The sequence below is a fragment of the Peromyscus eremicus genome, chromosome 8a, assembly GCF_949786415.1.
Source record: "Peromyscus eremicus chromosome 8a, PerEre_H2_v1, whole genome shotgun sequence".
NCBI classification, from domain to species: Eukaryota; Metazoa; Chordata; class Mammalia; order Rodentia; family Cricetidae; genus Peromyscus; species Peromyscus eremicus.
The window spans coordinates 18155200-18172387 of record NC_081423.1 but is presented as its reverse complement, the minus strand read 5'-3'; the positions used below and the strand labels follow the sequence as shown (position 1 = coordinate 18172387).

At 48.1% G+C, this 17188-nt stretch overlaps 1 protein-coding gene across 1 annotated transcript; it reads left to right on the top strand.

The window, feature by feature from the left end:
- Positions 1 to 14118: 14118 nt before the first annotated feature.
- Positions 14119 to 15643, top strand: LOC131915940 (mastin-like). The gene is made up of 5 exons (XM_059269245.1): positions 14119 to 14185; positions 14336 to 14516; positions 14701 to 14975; positions 15067 to 15230; positions 15344 to 15643. Exons 1-5 carry the CDS (start codon positions 14125 to 14127, stop codon positions 15605 to 15607), a joined length of 945 nt encoding a protein of 314 aa, XP_059125228.1. The 5' UTR covers positions 14119 to 14124; the 3' UTR covers positions 15608 to 15643.
- The last annotated feature ends 1545 nt before the right edge of the window (positions 15644 to 17188 follow it).

The window sequence follows — 17188 nt, the reverse complement described above, 5'->3', positions numbered from 1 at the left end:
GTCTCAGAACATGGCTGCGGCCTGGCTCTCTACCCGCACTAAACTGCTGGTAGAAATGTGAGTTCCACCCACACATGACCATCAGAGAGCTGAGAAAAACAGCTATCTGCCACCGCCCCAGAGCTGTCCCTTGTTTAGTTCACCTGGTGTGATTATGATGTCCCCTTCAGCATGCATCAGTGAGGAATCTGGCGTATGGCCTCTAACCTCCTAAATGGAGAGAGGGACCCAGTGAGCCAAGGTCGGGAGCATGGCCTCCTCTCTGCCCCCATGTGGAGATTCCTTTTCCTCTTCCTTCATTATTCCGGTATTTAGTCTACACCGGTTTAGACACCTGTTAGCTAGGTTTCCTCCAAGAGAGCTACACACAGAATGAATGGTTCGGGTGTCCAGCAGCTTTCCACACCACATCCCTCCAGAAGTCTGTGTTCCCCTGCGCCTTAATGTCCCCTCCCCCAACAGCATCACAGTGGATCCACAACTTCCCGAACCGTTTCTCACTTTCCCCCTCAGCTTCTCTCTCCACCTCTCCAACAGCAACCCGGTGATGTTGCTGTCTCCTCTAAATCCTGCACCTAAGCGACAGACAGTGGTGCATTCAAGGACGGGGATGCAGGTCTGCAAAGGATGGGACGGGAGAGGCTTGGTTTGGGTTCACTGGATTCCAGGAATGAGAGATACGCGCTGGAGGTTAGACCTGACCTTGCCAAGAAGGCATGTCTGAGGTTTTAGGATGAGGCCCATTCCGAAGAGTCAGGAAGGCTTTTCTGGGGTTTAGGAAATGGGCCTGGGCAGGGCTTGGAGGAGAAATGGTGCCAGGAGTTCAGCAGAGCAGCCTGTAAAGGGATAGGGACTCAAGCAAAAGGAAATCAGGGCACTTTGTTAAAGAAGTCACCAGTGTCCTGAGTGGCCAGCTGAGCAAAGGTTGATGGGAAGACAAACATATCTCAGTAACACACTTGTGCAACATCGGAAGATGCCCAGATTTGGTACCTGGTTCCCTGGAAAGCATGCAGCTCTGGCTGTGTGCTGCTCCCTGGCGAGTACATTGGGAATGGTGATGCCTTGAGACAAGTGGCCAGGGTGTGAATGGAATGGATGACTAGGCTTGTCTAGGCTGGGTTCATCGCCAACTCAGAGGGAATCCCTTCGAGGACACTGAGAGCAGAATCCAGAGCCATGCCTACAAAGTGGGTTGTGTCCCTGGTCGGACTCAAGTTCAGGCGCCATACAGCTGCCCCAGATGTCTGCTCTCTGTTTCCATCAGGTTCTCTGGTGCTTCAGGATCTGGGTGTGCTGTCACATTGTCCAAGGCAGCTTCCTGCATTGAGGCCCTCCAGTCTTATTCCCATACTCTGGGAATTTGCTCTGCACTAAAATGTTGAGGGTTGTGCACAGTTACACTCACTTTCACTAGTAAGATTAAATCTTCTTCTAGATGTATACATTTATACACGTGTTTTAGATACAATGTCCGTGTTTTCTATGTTTCAAATATAGTGTCTTGGGTTTTAGTTAAGATATTACTTGGTAGGGGCTGGAGAGCTGTACGGCTCATCTGAGGACCTGAGTTTAATTCTCAGCATCCATGTCAGGCATTTCACAATCACCTGTAACTCCAGTCCAGGGGGATCTGACTCTTTTGTCCTCTGTAGGCACCTGCATTCACACGCACGCACGCGCACCCACGCAAAGAAATAACAAGGGGTTGGGGATTTAGCTCAGTCGTAGAGCACTTGCCTAGCAAGCACAAGGCCCTGGGTTCGATCCTCAGCTCAAAAAAAAAAAAAAAAAAAAAAAAAGAAATAACAAAATAAATCACAAAAGATGGAACTTTATTTTTATTAATAAAACAAAACAAAAAAGGCCAAGGGCATGGCTCAGTCAGTGGTAGAGCACTGGTCTCACACGAGCATCCCTATTACTGCAGAACAACAACAACATGTGTCATTTTGCTGGCGTGGTACACACCTGCAGTCGCAGAGCTCCAGACACGGAGGCAGGAGGATCAGACGTTCCAGGCAAGCCTGATGACTTCAGTCTTTGCTTCAAAACCACCACTCCCATCACCCACAACATTTTTTTAATTAGAAAGTCTTCATTTTTATTTTCTGTGTGTGAGTATTTTGCTTGCACCACAGGAATACCTGACTCCCAAGGAAGCCAGAAAATCACCTGGAACTGTAGTAACAGATCAGGGGGAGGGATGGGAACAGGAGGGATCTGGTGGGAGGAGGATGTGGGGAGAGAGTCCTGGGAGAGACAGTCCCTGGAATCTGGGGGCATCTCTGGGATGAACTAGAAACCTAGAGCAATGGAAACTCCCAGGAATCGATGAGGGTGCCCTAGCTAAGACCCTAGCAATGGGGGATACAGAGCCCGACCTGGTCATGTTCTGTAACCAGGGCAAGACTTCCAGTGGAGGGACTAGGACACCAACAGAGCCACAAAACCTTCGACCTACAATTTGTCCTGCCTACAGGATGTGCTGGGGTAAAGGTGACGCAGAAATTGTGGGAGTGACAACCAATGACTGGCCCAGCTTGAGACCCATTCCATGAGAGTGAGCTGATCCCTGAGGGCTAGGACCCAGAGGCAGGATAGCCCAGAGACCTGGGATAGAACCAAACATGACTGGCAAATTTAAAAAAAAAAAAAAAATTTGTTTATTATGTATACAGTGTTCTGCCTACATGTATGCCTGCTCACCAGAAGAGGGCACCAGATCTCATTCTAGATGGCTGTGAGCCACCATGTGCTTGCTGGGAATTGAACTCAGGACCTCTGGAAGAGCAGCCAGTGCTTTTTTTTTTTTTTTCCCCAGCCAGTGCTCTCAACCTCCGAACCATCTCTCCAACCCTGGCAAAAAAAAAAAAAAAAAATTTAAAGTCAATGAAATGATTCCAAATGATATTCTGCTGTACTCATAGATTGGTGCCTAGCCCAACTATCATCAGAGAGACTTCATCCAGCAACTGATGGAAATAGATGTTAGAGACCCACAGCCAAACATTAGGTAGAACTTGGGGAATTCATCAGGAGAGGGGGAGGAAGGATTGTAGGAGCCAGTGGGGTCAAGGGCACCACAAGAAAACCCACAGAACCAACTAACCTGGCCTCCTAGGGGCTCCTAGGGACCGAACCAACAACTAGGGAGCCTGCATGGGACTGACCTAGGCCCTCTGCATATGTGACAGTTGTGTAGCTTGGTCTTCTTGTGGGACTCCTAACAGTGGGTGCAGGGGCTGTCTCTGACTCTGTTGCCAGCTTTTGGGATCCATTTCTCCTACCAGATTGCCTCGTTCAGACCTAAAAGGAGAGGAGGTACCTAGTCTCACTACAACTTGATATACCATGGCTGGTTGATATCCATGGGAGGCCTGCTCTATTCTGAAGAGAAACAGAGGAGAAGGAGGAGTGGATGGGGAACGGGGAGGGGAGATGGAGGAGGGACTGGGAGGAGAGGAGGGAGGGGAAACTTTGGTCAGGATGTGAAACTAAATAATAATAATAATAATAATAATAATAATAAAAATAAAATAAAATAAAATAAAAATTTAAAAAGTTGATGTGGTTTGAAATTTTTTATTAATGTTGGTGTTTAACAACTCAATTAAAATTTCCTGAAAGTGCCGGGCGGTGGTGGCGCACGCCTTTAATCCCAGCACTCGGGAGGCAGAGGCAGGTGGATCTCTGTGAGTTTGAGGCCAGCCTGGTCTCCAAAGCGAGTTCCAGGAAAGGCACAAAGCTACACAGAGAAAACCTGTCTTGAAAAACTAAAAAAAAAAAAAAAAAAACCCAAAAAAAAAAAAATTCCTGAAAGCAAACTGGGTATTAGGACACACTCTAAAGCAGGGGGATTAAGAATTTGAGGGGGCCAGGTGGTGGTGGCGCACGCCTTTAATCTCATGGAGACTGTCTCAAAAAACACATGAACTGAAGAGGAGGAGGAGGAGGAGGAGGAGGAGGAGGAGGAGGAGGAAGAGAAAGAGGAGGAGAAAACAAAATGCCTGTGGGCAGCGTGAGGTACACAGAAAAACCTTGATACCAAAAAAATAAAAATAAAATAAAATAAAGTGTGCCTTCTCATCTGCAAACACAAGCGTCAGAGCTGCTCCTGGACCTTTGATCTCAGACCTCCAGACTAAGCAGTCTCATAGCACCAACCAAGGGCTGCAGAGGAAGGCAGTTTTAGCTAGGAAATACATTCGCCTGGGCTGTGACAGGCAGCTGAGGGTGTCTCCACCCTGTCCACACTTCCACAGGGCTGGTCTCTAACTGACCCCTTATCCCCCATCTTAACTGAACCCTGCAGGCCAGCGGAGGGCGCTGAAGACCTGACCATACCTCAGGCTGCTCGAATCCCATAGTGCCCCTCCCCGTAAGCCTTGACTCCTTGGCCCTGCTGTGACGCAGTGTGGGCGGGATAGGAGACCTGGAACTGTGGCTGAGGTCAGTAATGCCCAGGAGTGCCCATCATCTGATTAATCTGTGTTTGCAACGCTGGATCCAACAGGACCAAAGAAGGCACTGGGTGGGACGGATGGTCACTTAGGGTGGGTCTCCCAACTAGAACCCAGCATAGTCACAGCCCTCTCTAACTGCGTCCTGATGATCTGGGGATACTGGTTCAGGAGGGGTCAATAAACTTCCTTCCCTGAGGAAGACATGAACAAGGTCCAGTTCTTCCTCCTAAGGTTCCAGCAAATCAAAGTATGACTCTACCACGGTTCCCCCAGAGCAATTGGTGAGCTTCTTGGCTTGCTAACAGCACGGGGGGTACTCACCCATGCAGAAAGGTGAACAGGCGACCCTAAGGCAGCCAAATGGATGACAGCAAGCTCTTGACTGAACAGCAAGTTGGGTTGGGAGGGAGGGATGGTTCCTGTGGGCAGAGTCCTGGGTGGAGGATTTCTGAGATCCTCCCCAGGCTGCAGAAGAATCCTCCATCCAAGTATTTGGGGGTGTCCCTAGCCTACAATGAGCTTGGCTTCACTATCTTCCATCTTCCCTGAAGGGCTCCTGTCCTCCAGGAAAGAGCTGGAAGCCTGCACTTTTGGAGTTCAGCTTGAGTAATGGAGGCTCTACGAAACTTAGCAGCTGAAGAAAGCAGCTGAAATCATCGACCACCCCAAGGACAAGAGGCTGTCTGCCAAGGTGGGCTCAGGCACTCCCCTGCAGAGACTGGAGGCTCCTGAGCTGCTCTCTGAGCACCATCCACTCTGCTTCTACCCCAGCTGCCTCCCTGGGAGTCTTCCAGGGGAGGATGTGCTCAGTGACTGGCTGCAGGGACATCAGAGTCAGAAGTAAGGGAAAGGGACATGGTGGGCTGAAGTTAGGAAAGACAGCATGTTAGATGAATCGCTTTGATGGAGATCCCCCCAATGGTGGGGTTTCCAAGAACCTCTGTAGCAGCATGCCGGGGCCGATGGCTGCCGAGAAATGTGTTCTCTGCAGCTCTGTTCGGGGACAGCAAAGCCAGTGTGGATGCTGGTTGGTGCCATTGGGAGGCTCCAGGGAATCCAGCCTTGCCCCTCCCTGTCCCTGGTGCTACTGCTGATAAAGCTCAGTGAAAATGACAAGTCAGTGACAAAATGACAAGAAATGGGGCTGGAGAAGTGCCTTAGTAGGGAAGAGCACTTGCTGCTCCTGCGGAGATCTGAGTTCGGTTCCCAGCACCCATGTGGCAGCTCACAATCTTTGGTTTTTTTATTTTTATTTTTTAGTGTGTGTGTGTGTGTGTGTGTGTGTGTGTGTGTGTATGTGTTTTAGTTTTAGAAATAGGGCTTTCTCTCTGTAACAGTCCTGGCTGTTCTGAAACTCACTTTGTAGACAAGGCTGGCCTTAAACTCACAGAGATCCGCCTAACTCTGCCTCCTGAGTGCTGGGATCAAAGGCGTGCGCCACTACTGCCCAGTGCTGGCTTACAACCATTTTTAATTCCATTTCCAGGGGATCTGACAACCTCTTTAAGTCTCTTTAAGCACTGCACTCAAGCAACAGGCACAAACAATACATATAATTAACTTTTGTTTGTTTCTTTAGGGTTTTTTTTTTTTTTTTTTTTTTTTTTTGAGACAGAGTCTCATTTTGTAGCCCTGGCTGTCCTGGAACTCATTATATAGACCAAACTGGCTTTGAACTCTGCCTGCTTCAGCCTCCTGAGCGCTGGGATTAAAGATGTGCATCACTGTGCTCAACAAGAATAAAATAAAGCTTAAAAAATGACAAACAACAACAACAAACCCCATATGATTCCAGTAACAAGGTTTCTAGAGAAACCGAAGTCATAGATAAAAGTGGAATGCCCGGCCTTGAGTCTCAAATCTCCCAGATGAGAAGGGACAGAGCTGGAGGAGTGTGGTGCTGGCTCTGACTGTCCCCAGGCAGATGTTTAGGACCCTGTACCGGGATCACAGGCTCCCACGCCTGACTGGAAGTCAGAATGCTCTGTTGAACATGAACGAGCTTCTCTTATTGCTGCTGAAGCATTGTTGAGTCTTTCCATTACCGAATGGACTGCTGTTTGTCCATCTGGCTGCTTTTAAAAAGACTGACTCAAAACAAAACAAAACAAAAACCTGAATCTGCCCTGTATTAGTTCAAGGTTTCGTCTGTGCATAAAGTCAATATAAATGTTTGCATACAGGTGCTTGTTCGAGCTTCCTTTCCCCTGTGAGTGAAAGTATGGCTTAAGTTCATCCTCACTGGCCACTAGAATTGTCTGTTTCCTTTGTGCTTTAAATTACATTTATCTATCTATCTATCTATCTATCTATCTATCTATTTGTAGTGTTTTCTTTCTTCCTTTCTTTCCTTATCTTTTATTTTACTTTGTTTTTTGATCTGGACTCTTCAAGTCTTCATTTTACCCTAGGCTGGCCTTGAACTTGCACAGCTCTCCTGCCTCAGCTTTCTGAGTGCTGGGATTACAGTCATGAGCTACTATATCTGGCTGGTTTTCCATTTTTTTGAGATTGTCCGATGAGAGTAAGGTTTTGAATGTGATGAAATCCAATTCACTAAAACTTTAAGAAAGCATCTCTGGTTGAGACCTGCGTTAGATATCTTCTTTCTGTTGTTTGAGACTGAGCTGCAGTTTATTTTGAAAAAGCCTTGTCGTAGATTTAAGCAGGGACATTAGGGGAGAAGGAGAAAGTAGCACTGAGGGAGAGGGTGGCATGCTCGCAGGAGAGGGCTCCAGCTTCTCCAGAGAGCGCAAACTCTCACCCTTTTTCCCTTTGACAGCAGGTCTCTGGACTTATTTTTATACAGTCAATATTTATATCTTATTCTTAATTTATTTTAGTCAGTTAACCGATTTAGTTCTTTTTGCGGCACTGGGGCTCAGGTCTAGGGCCTCAAGCACATTAGGCAAACACTCTCCCTCCGGGGGACATCCAGCCTGATGTTTGTATTCTGGCTGTTTACCGTTGTTCCCTCTGTGTTTACTAGAATAATTGGCGTACTCACACAGGTCCCTCTCGTCTTAATGTTCCTTTCTATCCTTCAGTCGTTTTCTATGCTTACTCTCTCCCTTTTGAAACCTTTCTTCTAGATCTCATCTATGTGTTTCCTACTCAGATAACACATTTATCAACCTTTGCAGCTTCTCTTCACTCTTACTCTCTCGAATCCACCACAGATAGCATCGCAACTGTTAATTCTGCATCACTGTGGATACGCTTTCTGCTTTTAGCGAGTGTTATCTGTTAACGATGCAGTAGCCTTTGCTGTGACATCTGCTCTCCTTTGCTGGCTGTTTCTGCAACTGTCTTTCCCTTTGCTACTGATGTTTGTCTCGACTGTTTCAAAACCTGTCACAGGTCTCACAAGTCCTGTGCCCGAGAACACCGTCACACTGCGTCACCCTTTGCTCAAAGAAATGTTCCAGGTTCTAAGATATTCTACTCATGGATTAAAATATTACTTTGTGGTCAGTCTGCATCCACTGTCGCAGCTGGAAAATTCAAAGAACTGGGAATTTTTACCCTTCCAAACGATCAGTGCTTTTCTCCAGATGTGAAGTTAGAGCTATGGTGGTGTACATCTGTAATGCCGACTCTTGGGAGACTGAGGCAGCAGGGTGGTTAAGAGTTCAAGGGCAGCCTGGTTTCATAGTGAGCCTTGATCTTCAAAAGTAAATGAATAAATAGACAGGCTCCAGACCTTGCCTGCTCTCTCTGGCCACCGCAGCCCTGTGGTCTCTTGACATCAGCCTGGTCTTGGACTTCAGTCAGCCAGAAGCTATCCCCGGAACAGGACTCAGCTAGGAGCAGGGTGTTTGGGAAGAAGCAGGGAAGGGACAGTAGGGTGTGTGCTTCCAAGGAGGTCCCTGGAGCTGGTTGGCAAAGGGCTGGAGAAGCCAGCAGCACGTGCTCTGGAGTCCCCATCCCTAGGGACAAGGACTGAGCATTTATCCTCCAGCTGCTCCTGTGGATCTCTGGAACTAAAGAGAGTCCTGTTGCACTCTAGTTGGCAGCAGAGCCAGCAGAGCTAGGTGCTGGGCCTGGACACAGAACTCAGCCACACAAAGGCGCTGAAAGGTGAAGGTGGAGAGATCCACTGCTGGACCGGCTCAGCTGATAAAGGCACTTACTGCCCAGCTCTAACAACCTGAGTTTCATACCTGGAATCCACGGAAACGGGGAGGGAGGGAACCAATATCTAATCTCCAAACATAGGCTGTGGCACATGTGAGTCTGCACTCACACACACACTCACATCATATATACATGCACACAATTACAATAGTAAATGAGTAAGCCTGACTCTGCATTTGACACAAGGGCTCTGAGTTGGTTCCTGTGGTGTCAACAGGATTTTTTTTTTTAATTTTTTTTATTTTTTGGCAAGGTGTATGTGGGAAGCAGGAATGTGATCTCCAAAGGGAGGTTGCACTGAACTGACAGGGGTCTCTGAGTCCACTTTAGGGCTAAGGCTTCGGGGAGTGTGAGTTCCATGGCAGGATCCCTCACCTGATATGTGGATCATTGAAAAACAGGCCCTTGTCTCAAAAAACAAAAACAAAACAAAAAACAAAAAAAAAAAAAAAAGAAAAAGAAAAAGAAAAGAAAAACAGGCTTGTGCCAGCATGTACCTTAAATGAAAGTGCCCATTTATGTTTGTGGTGGCAAGAATCTAGAAAGAACCTCCACCCTCCTCAGTTAGAATGGGCAAATCCCTGCCTCCACCTGCCCCTCTTTTTTTCCTTTCTTGTGTGTATTTTGTTTTTCATTCTTGAAAGATTCGTTTATCTTGACATGTGAATGTTTTTCTACATATATGTATGTACATCATGTGCATGCCTGGTATCATGAAGATGGAGACCAAAGAGGGCATCAGATGGCCTAGAACTGCAGTTACGGATGATTGTGAGCCACCATGTGGGTGCTGGGAACAAATCGTGCATCCTCTGTAAGAGCAAAACGTGCTCTTAGCAGCTGGGCTATCTCTTCACCATGCCAGTGGCCACGTCGGAGGAGCATCAGGCGGTACCTGAGCTTCAGGAGTTCAGTCGCCAGAACACAAGGCAGTGATGGGTGAGTCTCAGATAGGCCAGGCCCGAGGGCTTCTGCCACAGAGTGCCTCTTGCTGCTGCTGTCTCTACATGTTTGCCGCTGCCGTTTTTCTCTGGTCTCTGGCACGGTGTGAATGGGTGTAGGAGGATCCCCACTGCCTTTAATGTAGTGTGATTATCTCATGGAAATATCCTGTTCTACTGGGCATTTTTACCTGTGGATTACTATGAAGATGATTTCCTCTTAAGCTGTACTGTTTAATTGAAGTAATGATTTTATACAATAATAGTGTTAGTTTAAATAGAATTTTGATAATTAGAGATTTCTAACGAATATAGTAAGAGATAATGAAAGAGGTTAGTTTAGTAGGAAAATTAATACAGGTCAAGGTAGGATATAGTGTTGTCCCCACCCCCTGATAAAGCAGGGGCTGCAGAGGATAAAAAAATAGAAACAGGAACAAGAAAGTGTCATGCAGCTAGGACTCACGAGTTTCTCTTGGGGAGTCGTATAGACTGTGGTTTAGGTTAATGATTAAGGGAAACGATCGAGTCCCAGGAGTTAGGCTAGCTCAGGTTCTTTTAATCTTGGTGTTAGGGAACGTATTTGGTGTGCATCATAGCTAAAACAAAGCTTTAAATGATGCCTTCACGTAACTAAAAACAAAGAATTGGATGGTAGTTAAGATAACTGGACGAGACTCTAAAATATGGAAAGAGAACTAGTAACCTGTTTTTCTGGTATTTATTAAAAACTACTGCCTATGTAGGCGGTTATGGCTGAAAGGCTCCTGACCTATGAGAAGCCTAAAAGATAAATGTTTAACTGTATGTGGTTCTTGGGGATAATTTGTTTTTCACCTCTAATGTAAGGAAAATGAGAAACACGTTTTTTTTTTTTTTTTAACTTGTATTCATTGTAATCATTCACTTAAAATAGAATGTAATGATACTGTAATTTTTATACTGCTTGAAAGATTTTGCTGGGGTATATAAGCTGGAAGGGAAAAAATAAGGACACACGGAAGGCAGACATCAGGGTGGAAGATCAGAAAAAAAGGACCAGAGTAGAACAAGCAACAAAGGGAATAATAAAATGAAGAACTAAGCTTTGGCCCTCAGAACAGTCCTCGTGTGTCTGTCTGTCTGTCCAGTAGTTCACCTGCTCTGCATCTCCTCTTCAGTGTCTCTGACCAGCTGACAGCTTGCCATTCATCAGCACCCTAGGTGAGACCCTAGGTGTGTGTGTGTGTGTGTGTGTGTGTGTGTGTGTGTGTGTGTGTGTGTATTTCTCTTTTTTGCCAGCCCTAGAGAATTAAGTTTTACACATTCAGATAGAAAGGTCAATTGAGTGATTAGTTCACCGACTCCGTGGCTCCCCTTTAGTTCCTGAGCTGCAGAAGGCTGGTCCTTTCAGCAGTATCGCCCCCTGTTTCTTTTCCATTCCCTCCCTCTCTCCCTCCCTCCCTCCTTCTCTCCCTCCCTCCCTTCTCCTTCCCTTCCTCCCTCCCTCCCTCCCTCCCTCTCTCCCTCACTCCCCTCTCCTTCCCTCCCTCCTTCCCTCCCTCCCTCCCTTCCTTCCTTCCTCCCTCCCTCCCTCCCTCCCTTCCTTCCTTCCTTCCTTCCTTCCTTCCTTCCTTCCTTCCTTCCTTCCTTTCTTTCTTTTAGAGTCATATGATACAGCTCTGGCAGGCCTGGAGATCACTATGCAAACTCATAGAAATTAGGCTCAGCCTGATTAAAAGCGTGGTGGTGCACACCTTTAATCCCAGCACTCAGGAGGTAGAAGCAGGTGGATCTCTGAGTTCGAGGCCAGCCTGGTTTACAGAGTGAGATCCAGGACAGCCCGGGCTATACAGAGAAACTCTGTCTGGGAAAGGAAAAAAAAAAAGGAAAGAAAGAAAGAAGAAAGCAGTCAAGCTCTCTCAGCCTCCCAAGTTCCAGGTTTATAGGCATATATCCTAATATGCAGCTTAGATAAATTCTGTTATAATCCCTATGAAAGAAGTATGAACCAGTCACATTGGCACTAGCACAAACCAGCACAGACCCTGTGTCATGGATAAATTACGGAATTTTTTATTTTATTTATTTTTAGATAGGATATTATATAACCTGACCTGGCCTGGAGCTCCTTATGTAGATCAGGTTGGCCTCTAATTCATAGAGACCTGCCTGCCTCTGCTTCCCGAATGCTGAGATAAAAGTCATACATCACCATACCTGGATGAACAGTGGAGTCTCACGACCATGAGATGTTGGCTTAGTTTCTTTGACTTCACAGGTCCTGTGGCAGGCGCAGATACACATGGTAGTATTGAGGGTTATTCTCCCTGATGGTCAGTCCTTTACTGTCCAAGGTCCAATAAAAAGATTGACTGCCTTGGGTGGGAGATGGCTCTGGATCCATCAGGAGCGATATGGTCCTCTGGGGAATATGAAGTTTAGCATCATTATCTATTGTCACAGTGATTTGTATGACAGGACACAGACCTAATCTGGCTACAGCATTGAGGAGTGTCCCTGGAGGAAAGCTTGTGACTCCATGTGGTTTCAGTGGTCAGAAACAGGGACCAGATGTTCTAGAAGGTCTGGCTAATATATGGCACCCATCTTTCTCCTAGCCAATCTCTAATAGTCCCCATATGGCATTTGGTTGTCCAGCAGGGTGAGTGGCGTTCCTGGTTCAGCAGTGATGCAAACTGGATCTGTGGTCCAAGACAGAGCTTGGTGACTGCTCACTGTTGCTCTTGTCCAATTTCCTGTTGCAACACTGAGTGTGGGGCAGAGGTAAACTTCGGTTAGGCCCTGAGGTCTTCAAGACGGAATCCAGGTGGGTGTGGAGGCACATGCCTATAATCCCAGCACCCAGGAAGCAGAGGCAGGAGGATCCCATAGGACTGAGACCAGCCTGGTCTACATAGTAAATTTCAGGCCAGACCAAGCTATAGAGTGAGATCCTGGGTTGTTTTTGTTTGTTTTTGGCTTTTCAAGACAGAATTTCTCTGTCTAGCCCTGGCTGTCCTGGAACTCATTCTGCAAACCAGGCTGGCCTCGAACTCAGAGATCCCCCTGCTTCTGTCTCTTGAGTGCTAGGATTAAAGGTGTGTGCCACCTCCGCTTGGCTGAGGAGTTTCACTCTTGACCAGGAACTGCATGGGAATCTCAGAGACTGAGAGAAGGAGAGGAGAAAAATGTAAAAAACAAGTCTCAAGTGCCAAGGCATGGTGGCACATCGTTTGGGAGGCTGAGGCAGGAGAGTGACCTAGATTCCAAGGCCAGTGTGGGTTACACAACAAGGGCCTCTCTCAGAAACAAACACACACACCTCCCAAGTCCATCTGAGTCCTTTGTGAGAGCCCTTGCTCATTATAGGCCCTCTTCTCCAAGTGCTTCCATGCCTTTGAGATGCCAAGGACCAACAGGGCCTGCCCACTCAGCTCGGGGGGACCAAGAAAGGACCTAGACAATGCCTCGCACTGGAAACTTCTTTTTCATTTTTATTTAATTATTTATTTATTTATTTAATTATTTATTTATTATAAGCTTGATACAGTACAAATTCTTATCCTAGCAGTGAAATGTTTCATTGAGGCTTGCCCAGTAATTGAGTAAAACCAAAACTTATTACAAGCCACAGTTATCCTAGGGTCCCCCCTGCTATATAGCCTCCCTGGTTCTGTGGGTTGCAGTCTGATTGTTCTTTGCTTTATATCTAGTATCCACTTATGAGTGAGTACATACTCACACTGGAAATTTATTCCTTTAGCCACCAGCACTGGGTGCCAAGATAGAGCTGACTAACCCTGGGGTCCTAGGCCTGCAGACATCACCTTCTCCCCATGTCCTCACGCTGAGGTACCTCTTCCTGATGTGACCTCATCAGGACCTCAATCAGTCTGAGTCTACCCTAACGACCTCACTCCCCCTTGGTCATCAATAGGAGACCCTCTTCTCCAAATTTGGTCATGTTATGAAGTCCTGGTGGATTTGGGGGGCAGAGTTTAACCCACAGCAAGGGTTGTCCTCCTCATTGAACACACAGTGTCCCCCTGGACCCAGCTTTGTGCTCTGACCCAACAATTCCGCAGTGCTTGGAGGACTCCCCCATGTCCGTCAGAATGCTCCTGTAAGACCTTTGAGCCTGCAGCTCATGTCCTGGGGTGTCATCAGCCAGGCTTCTGTGGGTGGAGGGGTGGTGACTCTAGTAAGGACAGAAGGAGATCACGTCAGAGTCTCTCCATCTTGTTTTTGTCTTTTCAAATATCCAGTCTGCAGCCTGACCCACCTACTCCAGGGCATGCTGTCAAGCTTGGCATACCCCCACAGGCCACCTTGCCTGCCCCGGAGGTGGTGAACTTGCAATGATGGTCACTTCATATCAGTCCCAATGAAAGACACGTGTGACCACAACATGCACCTCTGGAGTACAGATGTCGCATTCTATGCCCACATCCTGTGGAAGAAAGATAAATGGGACCCTGGGGAGCCTCAAGGGAAGACAGAGAGTGGAGCATAGCTTGACTATCTATTAGCACCTCTACCCTCAGGTCTCCTGGCTGCAGAAGCCGATGTTTGGGATCAGAGATCTCTGTGGTTTTGGGATGCCGTGGCTGCTGTTTCTCAGCCTCCTCTGTCTGGGAAGCGCAATGCCTGTTACTCCTGGTGAGTCCTAACCCCGAGCCCTTATGCTGTCCCAGGCTCAGATTCCTGCTCCAGATCCTCTGGGGTTATGTCAGTTTGCCAGGAGTCTCACCGACTCCCGAGCCTTGGAAACCTCTGCCGGGTGTCTGACTCCCCTACTTGCTTCCCCAGACCTAGGCTCAGGACAGGAGCTGGTGGGCATTGTCGGGGGCTGCCCTGTCTCAGCCAGCCGGTTCCCATGGCAGGTCAGCCTGAGGTTCTACAATATGAAGTACAGTAAATGGGAACACATCTGTGGGGGCTCCCTCATCCACCCTCAGTGGGTGCTGACTGCTGCCCACTGCGTACAGCCGTGAGTACGGTCACCTACTCCCTTGGCTGCGAGCTGATGGACGTTGGGAGGTGGGTGGTACTTTGCGGGCAGGGTTCCTGGTGGGAGGCAGGATTTCTGGGACCCTCCTGATCCCTGTGTATGTTCTGAGATTAATTTCTCTAGCCTTCAGCCTCTCTGAGGGGTTCATTGTCCTGTCTCTCAGGAAAGAACTGGAAGCTTGTGGCTTTAGGGTCCAAGTTGGACAGCTGAGGCTCTATGAAAATGACCGACTGACAAAAGTGGCCAGGATCATCCGCCACCCCAAGTTCAGTGAGAGGCTGTCTGCCCCAGGGGGTGCAGACATTGCTCTGCTGAAACTCGACACCCCAGTCATGCTGTCTGAACATGTCCACCCTGTCTCCCTCCCTGCTGCTTCCCAGAGGGTCTCCCCAAAGAAGACCTGCTGGGTGGCTGGCTGGGGTGTCATCGAGGACTATGGTGGGTCCCGGGAAGACCTCATGGCCATTGTCAGCACTGGTGGGAAGAGGCAGAGTCCCCAGCTTTGGTTCTCACTGGCTTCTCTCCACAGCGCCACTGCCCCCACCCTATCACCTGAGGGAAGTCGCAGTCCCCATTGTGGGAAACAGTGATTGTGAGCAGAAGTACCACACCAATTCTTCCTCGAACAGCAACACCAGGATGATCAAAGATGACATGCTTTGTGCTGGGATGAAGGGCCGCGACTCCTGCCAGGTGATGGCCTGACTATCCTCTCTCCTCTGTCTCTTCCTGACCCAGCACACTGGGACCCACGCACACTGACATGATGGGATGCCTGGAGTGCTGATTCTTGCCTTTCCCCACAGAGTGACTCCGGGGGCCCCTTGGTATGCAGGTGGAACTGCTCCTGGGTCCAGGTGGGTGTGGTCAGCTGGGGCAGAGGCTGTGGACTTCCTGACTTCCCTGGTGTATACACCCGAGTGATGAGCTACGTGTCCTGGATTCATCGCTATATTCCCAAGTTCCCAGAACCTTCAGTGGAGCCAGATGGGATTAATACAACGGAAAAGACCCTAACAACTCTTGTTGACCCCCTCACTCCTCCTGCTGATCCAGCCTTACCCTGTTAAACCTCCCTATCCCACGGTAGTGAAACTCTCCGTGTTCCTGGTCTAAAGTCTTTGGTGTCCCTTAACTCTGGGAGGGAGGGCTAAAGTCACATCTCTCAGAAGTAGCTGGGCAGCCCATATCTCCTCCTTACCCTGCTTCCCATTAAATGGTGGATTGTCTAAATGATGTCTGTTTGAATTTTGAGCTTGGCACTAAGGGTGGGGCCTGAGCTGGTAAAGCGGGGTGTCCCCCATTAGTGTTTCCGAGAGAAGGTGTTCACAGTCACTAAACTAGTCCACACTATTCTGTGGAGTCCAGACCTCCCAAGGTGGGTGGTCCTGGGCCGTTCCCACTTGCCTATTCAGGCTCCAGAAATCATAGGCAGAACTCAGATCTGGGAGACTCCCCAACACTTCATCCTCATTTGGTGGTGTCAAATGCCCCTTTTTGAGCTCCTGTGGGCCATTCAAATTCTAAAGAATTGAGCTCTACTTTTCTTTCTTTCTTTCTTCCTTTCTTTCTTTCTCTCTCTCTCTCTCTCTCTTCCTTTCTTTCTTTCTTTCTTTCTTTCTTTCTTTCTTTCTTTCTTTCTTTCTTTCTTTCTTTCTTTCTTTCTTTCTTCCTCTCTTGCATGTGTGCTGTGCTTTATAAGCATGTGTGCATGTTCACATGTATGTGTGTGCATGTCTATGTGGAAGCCAGAGGTCGACATTAGGTACTTTCTTCGAGCACTGTCTGCCTTATTTACTGATGCAGGGTCTCTGGCTGAACCCAGAGCTTGCCCAGTCGGCTGGTTTAGCTAGCTCACCTGCCCCAGGAACCCCACCTCTGTCTCTTGAGTGGGGGGGATTTTAACTGGACTGTCACACCCACCTGGGTTTCTTACGGGTTCTGGGGATCTGAACTCAGTCTTCAAGCTTGCACAAGTACTTTAGCCACTGAGCCATATCCCTGGCCCATTCTGTTTTTTGAGAGAGGGCCACAAGTATCTCAGACCGGCCTGGAATTTATAAAATAGCTGAAGATGACCTTGAACTTCTGATCCTCCTGTTCCCACCTCCCAAGTGCCGGAGTTACAGGTATGCACCAACAGATTCCATTATGTGGTCCTGGGGATCAAACCCAGGGCTTAGTGAATGCTAGGCAAGCACTCTACCAACTGCGCTACAGCTGCATCTCTCTTATTTCTACCCATGATGCTTTGAAACCTTCTGCAGGCACCTTGAAACCGTTATGCCTGCATCTCATCCCAGCTGGATGTCCTGAAAAGAGGCAGGTTCTTCTGGGGCCCACAAATGTGTCTGTCATCCAGTGCCTAGGAAAGACCCCCTCTTACCGCTGTTGGTGGCCGAGCCCTGAATCTCAAAGTTCTAGCCTCTGCCTGAGAAACATTAGAAGATGACTATAACAGGGACCCCAGAAAGCTTACTTATCCATCTAACATGAGGGTACAGGGGGAAGGTGCAGCCTGTGATCCGGTAGGTGGACCCTCCCCAAAGTCTACCTGTGGACACCTAACAGATTGAAAGCCCTGGTGTGTGTAAGCTGCCATATCCACAGTGCTGGGTGGAGCAGCCCCAGGGCACCGACCCACTAGGCGG

Coding starts and splice junctions, on each gene's coding strand:
- LOC131915940 (XM_059269245.1), top strand. CDS start 14,125: ATGCCGTGGCTGCTGTTTCTCAGCCTCCTCTGTCTGGGAAGCGCAATG. Junction 14,517..14,700: donor GCTGCCCACTGCGTACAGCC/GTGAGTACGGTC, acceptor CCTGTCTCTCAG/GAAAGAACTGGAAGCTTGTG. Junction 14,976..15,066: donor GGGTGTCATCGAGGACTATG/GTGGGTCCCGGG, acceptor TTCTCTCCACAG/CGCCACTGCCCCCACCCTAT.